Here is a 16,061-nt window from a genome sequence, read left to right as displayed (position 1 = left end):
CAGCGAGACTGCCCTCTCCATACTCCATGGAATGGATTTTGGATTTTAGCTCATGGCGAATTACAATCAGGTCCAGTAGGTATTGTACAGGGGGAAAAAAAAAAAAGAGAAAATTTCAACGGATTGGAAAAATAATAAAAACCTAAGCACTTCTCCACAAATGACCCATTATAGTTTATTAGGAGCTTTCTATACCACCTTTCCAACAAGGTCAAGGCAATATACAGTCTAAAAACATATAATAGAAAGGAACAACATAAATTATAGGAAAGAAGACACAGAGAATTATTCATGTCAAAATAGGACCAGGGAGGAGGAAAGACCAAAAAAACCAAAATAAAACAAAAACAAAAAAAAAAAAACCAAAATCACCTACCAAGAGAGGGATAAGCTGCTATATTCCACACAGGTCACTGTCCCTAATCAAATCAGCATTGAGTAAGAAGAGAGAAAGCCTTCTTAAAGGCTTTGAAAATAAGTAAACTGCATACCAGATAAGGTATGGAATTCCAAAGACAAGGGGCCAAGAAAAAGAAAGCTAACTTTGCCATCTCCTTTTAGAATGTCACTGATTTGCTCTTTAGACTTTACAGTCAAGCATGCTGCAAAGTGAAAATGGAATCCACCATTCAATCTCTAATAGCTAGAGCAAGGGGAACTAAACTCTGTGTGGAGGGAAGAAGTAGGAAATACCTGATTTTTATACCTTTCAAAGTTATCAAGTAATTTGGGATTGTGGGCAGGAGGAGGTTAAAGTCAACAACTTTCCCATATGAAATGGCCAATTCTAATGAAAGAACTATAATCAACTCAACAACTATTCTTCAAATAGCTTCAATAGGAAAGTTTATTTTAACCAGTTACTTCTAGCTTAAGATTAATCAGGATTCTTCAGTCAAGACGACTGGGGGAAATTCTCAATACCAACAGGCATGAGGTTGTAGTTGAACATGTCATTCTGCAGAATTTTTAAGATATCCTGAATATGCACTAGAATGGACCACAGCAAGGACCAGGACAAGAGATCTGAACATGATTATCTTTTTAGAATTATGTGCTCCATATCCATGTGTCTTGTAGACAATGTTGATCACAGTATACTTCCATTGTTTTCAATATATGCATTTTGACTTATCTATATATTGTCTATAATGTATTTTTTTTTTTTTTTACTTATGTGCTCTCATCAAGTATAAAAGAGAAGCAGAATAATGAAATGGAGATTAAACTAAACTTAATAAGATACAGGCCACAAGAAAACATCAGACAAAAATTACATTTTCTATTAGTCCTTGGTTAACGATTATTTATATAGCCACAATATTTCCTGGGCTACAATCTGACTGAAGTACTTTCCACAAGTTGTATAAAGTAGTGTGGTAACAATGCTAGTTACTTTAAAAGTTAATAAAAACAAAAGAATATATATATATATCATACATTTTTATTGGACTAACGTACTACATTTTTTTGTAGCTATCAAGAGGCCAAAGTCTCCCTCCTGAGGTGATGACAGTGTGAGCGAGATGACAATATCAGAATAGATACGTGAAATATAAAAGCATTCCAATGACAGCCTCAAGGGCAAAGATAGGGGTGGAGGGGAAGGAGAATTATGGGAGAAATGGATGGATGATCAGAATGTAATAAAGCAGTAGAATTTTATGGTGTATAATGCAATATGACACAAAGTTCTTTATTAAGTCCTCTCTCATTAATTGAGAAGTATCTTATTTTAGCTTCAAAAGTGTTCTATATTCCTGGTTTGTTTTAAAATATCCTCTTAATATTCTGACCATACAGTGCTTTGGTCCTGAAAAGCGCTCTCCCACACAGATGCCACAAAGCAGATCAAAGTGACATCCTACCAGTGTGAACTGATTCTTGTCTTAACATCTGGCCTGTCTCTCCAACCTAGCAACCATCTTCACATTGAATATATACAACACTTGAGGAAGAACGTAACAGGATGCTACTCATGCTCAAGTTGCAAATGACTGTGAAGGGAAGGAAGCAAATTCAGAAATCTCCCTGCCAGAAACGCAAGGGAAAGTTTTGGTACATCACATCTTGAGAATCACTGAGCCAATTCTGATTAAAAACTTTAAAGACCATTGTGCTCATGGCCAGATATAATTAGAAAGGCTAAACACTGAAAGCTCCTTAGCTCTCAACTGCTTAAATACAATATAGCCCCCTTTCAATCACTATTGCTTCTATCAAGATTTTTTTTTAAATGAAAAACGTTTTTGATTGCACCAGTTTGTTACTATCATTAACTAAGCTTAATTAGCACTGCCTATGCAACTCTGGAGTAACTCCACTCTGATGTTCAGAAGGGATATATTGTTTTTCAAAATGACCCACTATACTGGTGTGTATTCCACAATATTTTGAAATTTGTTGAGTATTGGAAACGGTGAAAATCAATATATGGATCAATATATTCATTCACTGATAAAACTGCATACAAATGAAACAGAGGCTAACTACAATATCACTTTCTACTGGTTTTCTTACACAAACATTTCTTCAGCTTCTGCCTTCTTATTGCTATGGACTCCATTTTCCCAGCGCCTGGGCAACCTTTCACTGATTTCTGAATTGGTGACAATATCTATTCTGATTTGCTAAAAGTGATTTGGATTCTGCACTTAAGAAAAACAGAGAGCAGAAAGTGCATTTTTTAAAATGTCAGAACTGGCCAACATTAGTACAGGAAGATGATTCAATTTTGTATGGACTTATCCTAATCATATGGTTTCTCTACAACTACTTTAGAGGTAATAAATTGCCAGAAAGTTATTAGGCTGTTACAGATAAATCCTTGTCTGTAAGTTGCACATTTCCACTGCTCGCATAAAAGTGTGCAGCTAATGCCTTCTGTTCTAATCGGGAGAAATCCTGGGTATTCTTTAGTGTTCCTTAGATTTGCACAGGCTTCCAGAGCAGAAGGAAAGAGGAGGAAAGCAGACACAGAGCACCTTCAGTAAGTGGTGCTTAAAAATCGCAGCCACAGAATCACTGGCAGTCCAGGCAGCATGGTGTTTCCAGGCAGCCACCAAAGTCAGCTTGCTGGCAACAAAAAATATAAATTACCAGTTTATGCACCACCAGTTTCACCCCATCAGGCTTAAAATGCAAGAGGCAATGGTCAGCCTTCACGGGATAAGTTACATGGGTTAAAGTACAAATAAATTTGAGAACCATTGTATCAGAACTCTATTTGTTATTCACGAAACAGCAGTTTTTATTTGCCTCCTCTGAGCCTCTCTATGCCACATGTTTTATTTAAACAGGAGAGACGATTTTATTGTGTCCAAAAGTTAAACAAATTGGACTACTGTGAGGCCCCCCCCAAGAATTCTGTTGTGTAGGTGCAACAACTCAAACCCGGTTGTTAGTAGTCGTGGCAGGTAAGAGTCTTGCACCCCAGAACTCAGAGAGGTCCAGAGAAACTAACCTCGCTGTACACTCTCAAAGAGATGTACAGGGAAAAAAACTAAAGGACTATTCCTGAATTTGAGAGAACAAAATCACAATTTTATTTTCAATAAAATAACATTTATTTTCTTTCTTTAACAATCCCAGAACAAATATTCAATTCTATTTTCAATTGTACATTTAATGTTTCTGTTTCTTTTAGGTCTACTCCGGAGCACCTCCCTGCATAAACATCAGATAAGTATTTTCCCCTCTAACACCAAAAATTATACCCTTAAGTTTCAAATAAGTGTCAAAATGTCTCTAAAAAAAATTTGATACTTTGTGTGCAATTTTTGTATTTTTCAGGTCACGTGACTACTGCACCCCAAGGTAAGTTTGATGTTGTATGTTTGTTTGTCTGTTGATTATATTCACCACAGCCACCGCTGTTATGCTGGATATCTGTCTTGCGCTGGGGCCCGAAGTTCCAGATTTTCTGTGCACGTCTTTTCTTTACCTACACCTAACACTTAACAACTAAAATGGAATAAAGACCCTAACTCCCTAATAAATTCCTTATCCCCACACTAAATGAATTTTAACAATATAACATTTGGAAAATCTAACTATATAAAAAGAAAATAACCAAACAACCCTTACCTAATTTTCCTAACCTCAAACTGTATTCCCTATTCTATAGAGCTTTCACATATATACACCACCTCTCCCATCAATCATAAATGTACTTTCACTATAAACTAAATTCATTCATAAAACTACATCAAATTTTCCCCAAACACTCTCCCACAGTAATCAATCACTAAATTATACACTTTTACACTTAACTCCCTTATTTCAAATTTTCCAAAATCACTCTTAATGCACAAATCTCACCCACTCACATAAAACACCTCCTCTCTTAACCACCACTCTCCAACACTCTCACAACACTCTGCTTATCACTCAACTCCAAACCTCACCCACTTTCAATCTCCACCAACTCTCCAAATCCTCTATCCCAACCACACCACCAAAAACACGTCCTCTCCTCACCTCAGTCAGAAAAGCTCTGCCAACTGCCAGCCTGCCCGTTACCTGGGAGACGGACCCTTGGCTTGGGATTCCGCAACCCCTCCAGCCAATCCTGAGTCCTGCTCAACATTCCGTATCCTTCTGCTGACCAGCGGAATGTTGAGCAGCACTACTCAAGCCCCATTTTAATTAACAATTTCCCATAGGGATCAATGGGAAAAACTTCAATTAATTAAAAACCCCTCTAAATTTTAATCAAACTACCCCAAATTTCCCATACTAATAAAACCTCCCATCCTCTATTAACCTATATGTTTAAAATTTAAAAATCCCAAAATTTAATATCCGCCCAGAAAAAAACTTCCTAAAATCCCGGAAAAATTCCCAAAAAATTTAAAACCCCACTCAGAAATTCTAAAACCATCTCCCGGACATACCACGTCGAAATTTAAAAATTAACCCTTTCCTAACCCCATAAAATAGCACCCTTCCCAAAAGACCCCCTAAAAATATTAAAATTCAAAATCTAACATGACAGAAAAATTCTAAAAAATTCCCCGACCCCAAATCCAAAAACCAAATTTAAAAAACTCAAAACCCTGATTTTTAAAAAATAAAAGTCCCTATTTCCACAATTTAAAAATTAACCAACCAAAATTTTGGGTAAAAAACCCCTTACCTCTTTTCCTGATTTTCTCCTTACGTTTCCGCTTCCCTCCGTTCCGGTCCCGGACGTCCTCACACGAAACCGGATCGAAAACAAAAAAACAACCGAAGCCGGCCCAAAATTTAGGCCCCGGCTTCGGCCTACACGCGACGACGCGCGAACCCGATTCGGGCATGTGGCGCGCCCCCTCCCGGGAGCGCGGCCGCACGTTTTCATCTTTCCTCGCCGCTCCTCTTCGCTTTGGCGCCTAGCGCCAAAGCCAAAACCAGCCCCATTCGGCCCCGAAACGGGGTGAATAAACCCAGCTGCTTCCTTCTGCACCCGGGGACGTGTCCCACCGTCCCCGGGCTCCGAAAAACATCGATGCTGCCTCAAGCAGCGTCCCCCACGGTCCCACACCGCCGGGAATTCCTCTCTTCTTTTTTTCTTTAATAAAAAAACAAAACCTCGCCGCCTGCTACTCCAGACCCCACAATGGGCCGGCCCAGACAGCAGCCTCCCGGACCTCCGGAGCCCAGGTAAGTATTATTTGTTATTATTATTCTTAACCCCTGGTTACACTACACCTGTACTTTCAATAAAATTGAATAAAATTAAAAGATTCCTTTAAAAAAACATACAAACTATAACTTACATTTACATGTTAATTTTGTTATATATTTACTTTTTATAGTGAGACTAAAGGGAAAAAACAAAAATTTTTTAAAATACATACATGAAAACATCAACCAAAACGAGGATGTGCTTACAATATAGGAAATAAAACAAGGTAAATGGGAAAGAAGAAGAAATGAGATTGGAGATTTGAATTGGGGGGGAGGGGGGGGACAACCCATTTCTGCCCCAAATGAGTCCTTTTACTAAGCTACATTAGGTGCTAATGCGTGCCTAATGGAGCAAAACTGGAATAACACAGGACATAGGTTTTGTAATGTGTGTACAGTATCTGTGTGGTAAATGTTTTTTTGTATTTTGAGGAATGAAAGGTGGGCACTAACCAGTTAGAACATCTACATTCCCACATGCTACACAACAGGTGGTGGAAAGTGCTCTCGCAATACTTTTTAAAAAGGCTGGGAAAGACTGATGCAATGTTTCAAGAATGGGGAAAAATTCTTTATTTACAAATCAATCAAATCTGGTCGTAAACAATTGCTGGATTAGCGTTATTGGTGTACTTACACTCCGGTCATGTGCAGCTCTATGCTTTGACTGACCTTTTGTGAAGGAGCACTGGGTTCGCAGCTTTCTCCAGCATATAATTGAGTTTCCTTTGGTATCATAAGCAAACTATTGTTCTTGTTGCCTCACTTTAGCGGTCAGTTTGGACTCCTGATGAATGCCTTGGCCGAAACACAGACCACGTACAGTCCAAGTCTCATGTTTCAGCAATTGTTTGTGACCAGATTTGATTGATTTGTAAATAAAGACTTTTTTCCATTCTTGTTTTGATATACATAGAGGTTCTCTCTTTAGATCTCTTGATTAGGGAAATTACGGGCAACCCAGATGTTAAAGGAGTCCAAATTGGTTCACAGGAATTCAAACTTTCTGCTTTTGCAGATGACATATTGGTTCATCTGACGGATCCCTCAGAGGTCTTTGGGAGTACATATGGAGAGTTTTGCGGAATATGGTGACTTTTGTGGCTTTAAGTTAAATTTTGAAAAGTCCTTGGAATTACCCACTATGGACTCTCTGCATAGGCAGTGGGTAGGCCCTTTTCCCACTACGTTGGGAGATAGTTTCCATTTAAAAAAAAAACCTCCAATACCATACTGATGCAAAGTAGCAAATAAGAAATCCCAGGCAACAGGATCGAAAGCCTTCTCTACATCAAAAATGATCAACAAAGAAGGAATGTGTGTCCATTCCACGTGTTCAAGCGAGGTAAGAATTTTCCGCATATTCTGGGTGATTATGCGGCCTTGAACAAAAACTACCTGAGGACCAGCTATCAAGGATGGCAGAACTTGGGCCAATCGATTGGCCAGAATCTTTGTAAACAATTTGGTTTCCACATTTAAAAGAGAAATAGGTCTGTAAGAAGAGGGTTGTGTAGGATCTTTCCTTGGCTTCAATAATAAAATAATCTGTGCCAACTCTAAAGGCCGGGAAATATCTCTATCTACTACAAACTGCGTAAATAAAGATTGCAACGTGGGAACAATTGAGGGGGATAGGATTTTATAAAATTCTGCCCTAAAGCCGTCTGGGCCTGGTGCCTTATATAAGGCACTTTGTTGAACAGCTAGGGCCACCTCTTCCTCAGTTATAGGAGCATCAAGTTTGTGTTTAGAATCTTCGGTGAGCCGTGGTAAATCTAGACTATCTAAATACATTTCTCCTTCCAATTCCCCACCCGAAGGATGCGCGTAAAGGTGCTGATAATATTTCTGAAAAACAGTTGCTATCTCACGATCAGTTCTCTCCAATACTTCATCTCCTCGATCCACCTGGGAAATATTAGAGGAGCAGGAATATACTGATGTGATCAAAAAGTAAATCAATACTCAACACACCAGTCAAAATTGGTCAATCACACAATGATATTTTAGGAGAAAACCCCTCAGAACATATCGGACCATGCGTCCTAGGTTTACAACATGCCAAAAAATGGCTGTTGATAGTTTCTATCATCGGGGTTATAAATTTATCTCCGTTGATTTTTTCTGTCCTTTTTTTTGTGCAAATAAAATGCCTCAAAATAAAAAGCTAAGTGCTGTATTTATTGCTTCAGTAAAGTACATAGATGTTGCTCGCATTTGGCGCTTCCAGTATCACTACGGTGAAGAAGTAGTTTGAGTTGTAATTTTGAGACATTTTATTTGCACAAAAAAAGGACAGAAAAAAAAATCAACGGAGATAAATTTATAACCCCGATGATAGAAACTAACAGCCATTTTTGTTGTGTTAAATATTAGAGGAGCCTCTAGACTGCTTAACTAATTTTGCCAAAAGTTTCCCAGATTTGTTACTATGACAATGTAATTGATATCTATAATACTGCACTGATTTCATCGCTCTTACATGAAGGAGTTCATCCAGAGAAGTCCGAAGTGCCAGTAACATACTGCAATGGTGCGGAGAAGGATGCGCACCACATTGAATACACGCTTTAATCAGCTATTTCTCGAGCCGTAAAATCTCACAATCTCGTGCTCTCCGATTAAAAGAAGTATAAGCCAGGATTTCCCCTCGGAGAACTGCCTTGGCGTATGCACATGACCCACATTATTGACCTGATAATCAGACCATTTACACAATATGCAATCGCAAAACTCATATTCCCAATAAAGGTGTGGAGGATACGTGTTGTCCCCTGAAACTCCAAGAGTGAGAGCACACACCATACCAGGGCACCGTCAGACACACTGTACAGACCAATCCCTGCGTCAAGGACTGAAGAGAAAAGCGCTGTGGAGAAAAGCTAGTAGTCAATTTTAGATTGGAACCCATGAGCCCTAGACAAATGTGTGTAATCTCGATCCATAGGATAAAATGTCCCCTAGATGTCCAAAAGATCCAAAGTGAAACAGAGCAATGGGATACTTCTAGAAGGGTTCCCAACTTCCTGAAAGGAGCCCTGAGATCTATCCAGGGTTGGGTCATGTATCATATTAAAATCTCCTCCCATAAGAACAGGAATGTCTGGTAACCCAAGCACCTTATAAGTAATTGTCTTAACAAGTTTGTGATCATACACGTTAGGGCCATAAATATTACACAGGAGCAAGAGTTGTTTATTAATAGTGGCTTCAACAAAGAGAAATGTGCCATTAGGATCTTTCCAAGTCTGACATACTTCAACATCTAGCCCTCTCCAGAAAAGAATCAAGAGTCCTGCTGTGCAATTCAGAGCCGGAGCCTCTACCAGGTCTCCAGCCCACCACCTCTTGAACTTCAAAGTGCTCTATTGTAGACAAATGTGTCTCTTGCAAAAATACCAGATCTGCTCTCTGACGATTCAAGGCCTGCAGGATTTTTTGTCTCTTAATGGGAGAAGATACCCCATTAACATTCCATGATATTACTTTAATCCATGACACAATAGATAAGAATAGCAATACAACCAAAAAGTCCAATGTAATTCAAAAGGTCACGGGACAGTCCCAGCCAGCAGTCCCCCAACCCAAGACAACAAGAAAAGGTAACACGGTGTTACTGCTCCATACCACACACACCTCTACATCATAATACAAAATCCAACCAAAAATTAAACAAACAAACAAAAAAAACCCAAAACATCAAGAAAAAGAAAATACTCTCTCAAATCCCTGCCCACCAACAAACTTATTCCCCTCCCCTCTACCCAATTGTCCCTGTTTAGCCCCTCTCATCATTCAATGTCTGTGAAAGGACTAGGTCAACATGAGAACCCTGTCCTGGGAATTCGAACCCCCCTTTCAAAACTTTTGAAAAACTAAACAGAAGAGAGTGTATCTGGTAATTGAATATAAAGGCTTGAGTTAACATCTCTCTGCAGGTGAAATACAATAGACAACAAACAGAACAAGGCATATCACAAAAGCTGAATCACATGTAAATATAATAAAACAACTAAGTAGTAATAACAAAAACAACAACAACAAAAGATACAGGGAGAGTTGACCCACTGCTGTAATCCCAAAACTCAAATATTGCTGTACTGATCGTATAGTAGGGATTCCACAGAACAGGGTACAACTCTCTCCGTGGGAGAAATAGTGTACCAAATATTGTACACAAATAAAAGAAGCGCAAGTATATAAAACTTGTAAGAAAGTGTAGTGAGCGAAATGTAACATTCTACACTGTGCATTCCTTTTTCACATCTCTCGTATTAAAGCTAGTTCTAATGCCCAAGCAGACCGGTAATCACATCTAGCTGAAGCACTCACCAAAGTTGTACCTGAAAAATTAAAAGTTTCGAGTCAGGTTATGAGTTCAATTCTCCCTGCTGCTCCCTGTGACTCAAAGTGCTGTTTGGAAAAATGTTTTGCGATTTGGGGGAGTAAGGGTAGGTGATCCCCGAGTCCCTCCAGTGGTCATCTGATCATTTGGGGCACCTCTTGTATGGAGTAGAAGAGTAGCCTAGTGGTTAGTGCAGCAGACTTTGATCCTGGGGAAGTGGGTTCAATTACCACTGCAGCTATTCAAAACAGGTCTAGCTCAAAACATCTTAAGTTTTAGTCTTGGATGTCTTTGTTTTGTTCCATTATCGCTGAAAGACGTCTATGTCTTAGGAACGCCCAAGTCCCGCCTTGAACGCAACCCTGGCACGCCTCCTTGAGATTTGGATGTCCTGACGGACTGCAGTTGGAGACATCCAAAATGGGGTTTCGATTATACCGATTTGGACATCCCTAGGAGATGGACGTCCATGTTCCAATTTATGTCAAAGGATGGACGTCCATCTCTTTCGAAAATGAGCCTAAGATGACTACTCAGGGACGTGCCTCCATGGGCCGGCGACGGCCCAGCCGATGAGCTCGCTCAATGAGCAGGGTGCCAGCCTCAGAATGTAGCTGCAAAGCAGAGACCAACCAGGACTCCAGGAACCCTCTGAGCTCTGATTCAGCAATCATTTCTGGTAAGCCTACCAATCGTAAATTTCCCCTTTGGGACCAATTTTCAATGTCATCTATTTTTTCTTCCAGCACCCAGATTTTGGTTTGGAGGTCTTCATTTGAGGTTGAAAGTTGTTGCACATGGTCTTCAAGGTTGGACACATGCTGGCATTGTGCAGAAAATTCTCCTTTTAGCGACTCCAGCCTCCCATCAACAATGTCCAGTTTATCTATTATATATTGCAATCATTTATCCAGCGAGGCATCTATGGCCTGTTTTACCTCCGCAACAATCTCAGTAACCCATGCGGAACTTATCGTGGTCCGGATTCACCTCCATCCACCATCTTGCAATCACTTTGGCACGGTTTCTGTTTTTCTCGTCGTGGCACTCTCGCAGCCATCAGCCCAAACAGACTGATCTGATCTTGTGGTTAGTGAAGAAGATATGGTGCTGTAGTCTCCAACTGTATATTCCAGAAACATACCCCCAAATGGTTAGGTTTGGAGGTTGGGGATTAGAAGCTCGTCCCACCAGTGCCCACTTGCTAGCATGGCATCATGTGACCTCCTTTTCCAATTATTTAATAAGTAATGTAATGCATTTTTAATTTGTGTAGTTTGCAAGGAATGCCTTGTAGTTTTATCTTATTGTAAACAGCAGAGAGCTGTAAAATGTAAATTCATGGGGATGTGAGAGTGGGGGCATCATGAGATGAACTTTCCTTTGGTGCTGGCTTACTTCAGTGAAGAAAAAAAAAAAAAAAAAACTTTTCACTGTCCAATAAACTGAGTTCCTATCCAGTTTATTTTTTGATAACACCATAATGAATATGTAGGAGATTTATATAAGCCTATCCTTTGCACTCACACCCCCCCCCAAATGGATCAAACTACACCTATGAAAGAGGGAACAGATACCATACCAGCAGGGGGGGGGGGATACCTCAAGCCCCCACTCCCCCCCCAGTTACACCCCTAGTAATAAATACTATGACATTGGTGAAGCAATATACAGTATTATCAACCCTAGAAATAAGTCCTTTAATTCTCTCTCTCTCTCTCTCTCTCTCTCTCTCGAGAGAGAGAGAGAGAGAGAGAGAGAGAGAGAGAGAACACAATTTAAAAAAATAAAGAAACATGTTTTCTGGCTTCTAAAAGCTTTCTAGAGCACTGTCTTCTTGTTATGGTATATAACACTATCAAAGCTTCTGCTCTGTTTGACGATCAAATCTACAATATCTGTACAGGTCCACCCCATCATTTTACCCAGTCACACTACAGTAATAAGGGCACTGATCATAGAAAGTAGGTTCTACAAAACAAATTTTTAAAAAGTGGGAGGATAATCACCAGAAGTCTCAGGAAGATATGAAAGAGCACGGTAGCTTTTCAAAAAAGTAGAGGAATGCTAGTCATGGTTACCTAGGTACTAATCTAACAAGTCGGCATAGATCAAAGAGTGACAGCTGTAATAACTTTATCAATTATTTTTCCCAGACAATGAATCGGAAAAGCATCCAAGACTCTAGCATTGCTCAGTTTAAAAGATGCTTGACTAAGTTCCTGAAGGAAAAGTTCATTAACCACTGCTACTCAAGTTGACTTGGGAAAGCTACCACTTATCCCTGGAGTGAGCAAGAAGTGGATTAATTCTGAGATTTGCCCTAACGACTTGGATTAGCCCCTGCTGGACAGCAGAGTTTGTGGAATCCTTGGTCTTAAGACAGAAGGGTGCATTTTATGTTCTTGTTTCAGACTCTTGATACTCATGGGAGGAAGCAGGTGAAGACTGTATAAAGGCAGCATTTTTCAAAAAAATAAAAATAAAAAAAAGAATCTACATCCACTACATGCCACAGTTTTCTACAGCACAGACATATAAAACAATATCAAGGAAAGTTAAGAGCTGAAACCACACGTTGGTCTGAGGTAGGCCTTTAAACCTGAGACAATCTTGCTATCCTGAGGTGCAGAGTTTGAAAACCTGAATATTTGTGGCATTAGGGCTGCAATATGCAAAAGTGTTGATAAACACTCAGCAAATTTGCTCTGGGAAGGATTTCATCATACCGTGGTCATCTCTGTGAGAAGAGCAGAAGGACCTATTACCAGAAAGCATTGAAAGATACCAAAATAAAAGATATTCAAAAGCAACCTATGGCAACTTCAAAACTGACAGACAGCACAAACAAGTAATATGGACGCAGCTTTATCTAGGAAAATGTTCCTATTAGCAGCAAACAGCACAAAGCACGCTTACAGTACACACAGCACTGACTCAAGTTCTTCTGTTAGCTGTAAGCTACATTACCTTTCCTTCTCCATCATGATCTGCACAGGGCTTAGCTGGTTGCTTTTATTGCCAGTTCCCAGCTGCCCATAAGCATTAGCTCCCCAGGCATAGAGCAAACCCTCATCTGTTAGTGCTAGTGTGTGTGCAAAGCCGCAGGCAATCTGCAAGTAAATGTAGAAGGATTACTGCCTCAGGAAAAAAAGAGCAAGAAACCATCAGAACCATATGTTAATTAAAGCTACAGGTATAAACATTTCCATGTTTAAAAGCAGTCTTGTTTTTACTGCTCTTGGCTGTGCCTTGGCTTCTGGTATACTATTATACTGCCCTGCAATGGCACAAGGAAGCAAGTCCACTTATGCTCAAAATTTAAGTGCCTGTCTGTAATCCAGAAAGCATGTCCTATCATAATGTATACTGGACTTCTGCATAGCCCCTTCAGGACCTCCAATATTTCAGAAGCAAAAGGCAGTAAGTTCATTGCTTTGAACAGCCAAGCAAAAACAGGGCTTTTTTTTCCATTTTTCTCACAAATCAGCCAAAATAGACTTATTTCCTTTTACAATGGCAGGGTAGTACAGCAGCCAACACCCAGGTTTTGCTGTCCCTTCAGTTCTCCTCTTCCTTTGTGCTCTGGAGCTCCTATCCGTTTAGTTCTTCTGACTGCTGCTTGGGAAGTAAATGGAAAGGAGCCCCAAGGGTAGTTCACCTCAGAAAGCATTTCAGCAAGACCGGCTAAGGAGACAAGAAAAAAAAAAAAAAAAAAGTCAACTAGCAGTGACTGCCAAGGTCCTCAAAAACCCTGAATACTCAAGGAAGAATAAAAATAGAAGCATGGAATTATTTTTTCCTGTCACCCTTGAAATTAACTGTGATGGCTGCTTGACATGAAAACCTGCATCATATATAAACACGAGCAAATGCCAAAGTTCATTAGCAATAAATGCCAGAAACCACACACACAAATGTGTACGCAATGACAAATTTACTTTCAACAGAATACTCACATGAGGAGCTCCCTTACTAAAAGGGCTCGGTCTAGCTCTATCTAGCAACTGGATTATCAAGTTAGTAAGTGAAGAAAATTTACCAGCCATAGAAGAAGCAGCTACTGACCAACTGGAGGGGGGAAGAGGGGGAAGAGGCGAAAGGGAAGGCAATGCCATCAACCAAAATGACAGCACCATTCCTCTTCTTCCTGTGCAGCCCACTCAATAAAAAGGTAAAAACCAGAGCAGGTGCACCTCCCACCGCTGGATAATGCTTCCTGTTTCCCAGGACTGAGATGGCCTGTGAACATCACACAGACATTAGCCTTACTACATCACTGTCAACCCAAGCTACTGCACAATTAATTCTCTGTGATCTGAAATAAACTGAATCCACAAAAAAAAAATAAATCTGCAAAAGCTCATCACTGACTGGAAGTAGGCTGCAACTATAATGCAGTTCAAACCGGACAGAATATATGGCATTCATGGATCTGGTGTGTTCATCGGCATGGATTTACCCTTTGCATCTAGCAACGTAAGTGCACTGTTGGCAGCTGAAATTAACACCTCACAGAGGGGAAAACAGTCAAGTTGCATCAATCTGCAGCTCTTTCTCCAGAGTCACGTTACAGCAACAAATGCAGCAACTGAGCTAATAACCCGGCAGGTTGGAAATGATCACTGTAATAGAGATAACTTTAGAATGGCCTTGCCTAAGTAATATAGACAGGCAGGAAGAAAGAAACTATGCATTACAGAAGCATCCATGAAAGTGTGTACACCCCACCACCACCACCACCACCCTGTGCAGACACTTACCTGAAGCACACACATTCCTTGCAATGCTGCCACCCTACAGGGAGTCATTTGGTTTCCATTATTGCCCAGTCCCAGCTGGCCATTGCCATTGTAACCCCAGCCATAAACCTTATCATAAGAAGAAATAAAACGAAATTGTCAGAGTGTAACCTATGACAAAATGTGAAACAAGACACTGCACAGTCATTTATAAAAAATGTATCAAAATGTTTCTTCAAAACTCAGTAATCAACTTTCTTAAAGAAAAATAAAAATCACATTGAGGACAAATGCTAGTGACAAAAATGTTATCATCAAAGACCTGCCCTGAATGGCTCTGCAACTCTCTCCTTTCAAGTAGAGAGAATGGCTAGCAAAGGCACTGCTGAAGAAAGTGATCAGAGGAATGATTACAGGAAGCCTTATGCTCCTTGCTGCCACACGTGCCATGTACAGCCATGTGTCTTACTCGGACTCCTCAATGAATAGAGCTCTCTTATAAGAGAGACTAGTCAGTATTGCAAATGCACAGATTCCATAGTCTCAAAAAGCACAGTGAGAAAGTCAAAACAGTTCAGTTTGCATCAACACTTAAATGTACAAATGCTGTAGCCATGTTCCATTTTGTGCTGTTGTGGTTTTACTAGACTCTTGGTGTAACGCAATTCTTATATCTTCTGCTAGAGCCTGGGGGCTGAGCAACATGCATTTAGTATATTTGTGTACAATTCATCTGCCTCAGAGAAACTTAGCATTTGGAATGCACAAGTGAAGTACCAGCAATAAGGTAAAATTATGTATCATACCTGATAATTTTCTTTCCATTAATCATAGCTGATCAATCCATAGACTGGTGGGTTGTGTCCATCTACCAGCAGGTGGAGATAGAGAGCAAACTTTTGCCTCCCTATATGTGGTCATGTGCTGCCGGAAACTCCTCAGTATGTCGATATCAAAGCTCCATCCGCAGGACTCAGCACTTAGAGAATTACACCCACGAAGGGACACTCTGCCCAGCTCACCACCGCCGAAACGGGGGAGGGGAATTAACCCAGCTCATCCCCACACAAATGGGGGAGGGGAATCCGTCCAGCTCATCCCCGCGGAGCGGGGGAGGGACACCACACCCGCCGATGCGGGGGGGGATCTGGCTTATCCTGCAACCGCAACCGCGGGAGGAGCTGACTGACCCTAACACCTCCGAAGCGGGAGGGGTACAAAGCTGCCCTACAACCGCACGAAGCGGGAGGGAGTGCCGGCAGAATTTAAATCTCAATCCAGCCCCGTAAAACGGAGGGGAG

General features: G+C 40.5%; 1 protein-coding gene across 3 annotated transcripts in view; it reads right to left on the bottom strand.

The window, feature by feature from the left end:
* Nucleotides 1–16,061, bottom strand: part of RCBTB1 (RCC1 and BTB domain containing protein 1) — a 156,960-nt gene that overhangs the window by 48,896 nt on the left and 92,003 nt on the right. For all 3 annotated transcript variants that reach the window (XM_030200461.1, XM_030200460.1, XM_030200462.1), the window contains exons 6-7: nt 14,782–14,889; nt 12,989–13,131 (exon numbers count right to left, since the gene is read on the bottom strand). In XM_030200461.1, coding sequence (XP_030056321.1) covers nt 12,989–13,131; nt 14,782–14,889 — 251 coding nt within the window. The remainder of the gene's footprint in view (nt 1–12,988; nt 13,132–14,781; nt 14,890–16,061) is intronic.

This window comes from Microcaecilia unicolor, chromosome 4 (genome assembly GCF_901765095.1).
Source record: "Microcaecilia unicolor chromosome 4, aMicUni1.1, whole genome shotgun sequence".
Lineage (NCBI taxonomy): Eukaryota > Metazoa > Chordata > Amphibia > Gymnophiona > Siphonopidae > Microcaecilia > Microcaecilia unicolor.
The sequence above is the reverse complement of the archived record's forward strand: the minus strand, read 5'-3'. Positions and strand labels throughout refer to the sequence as shown.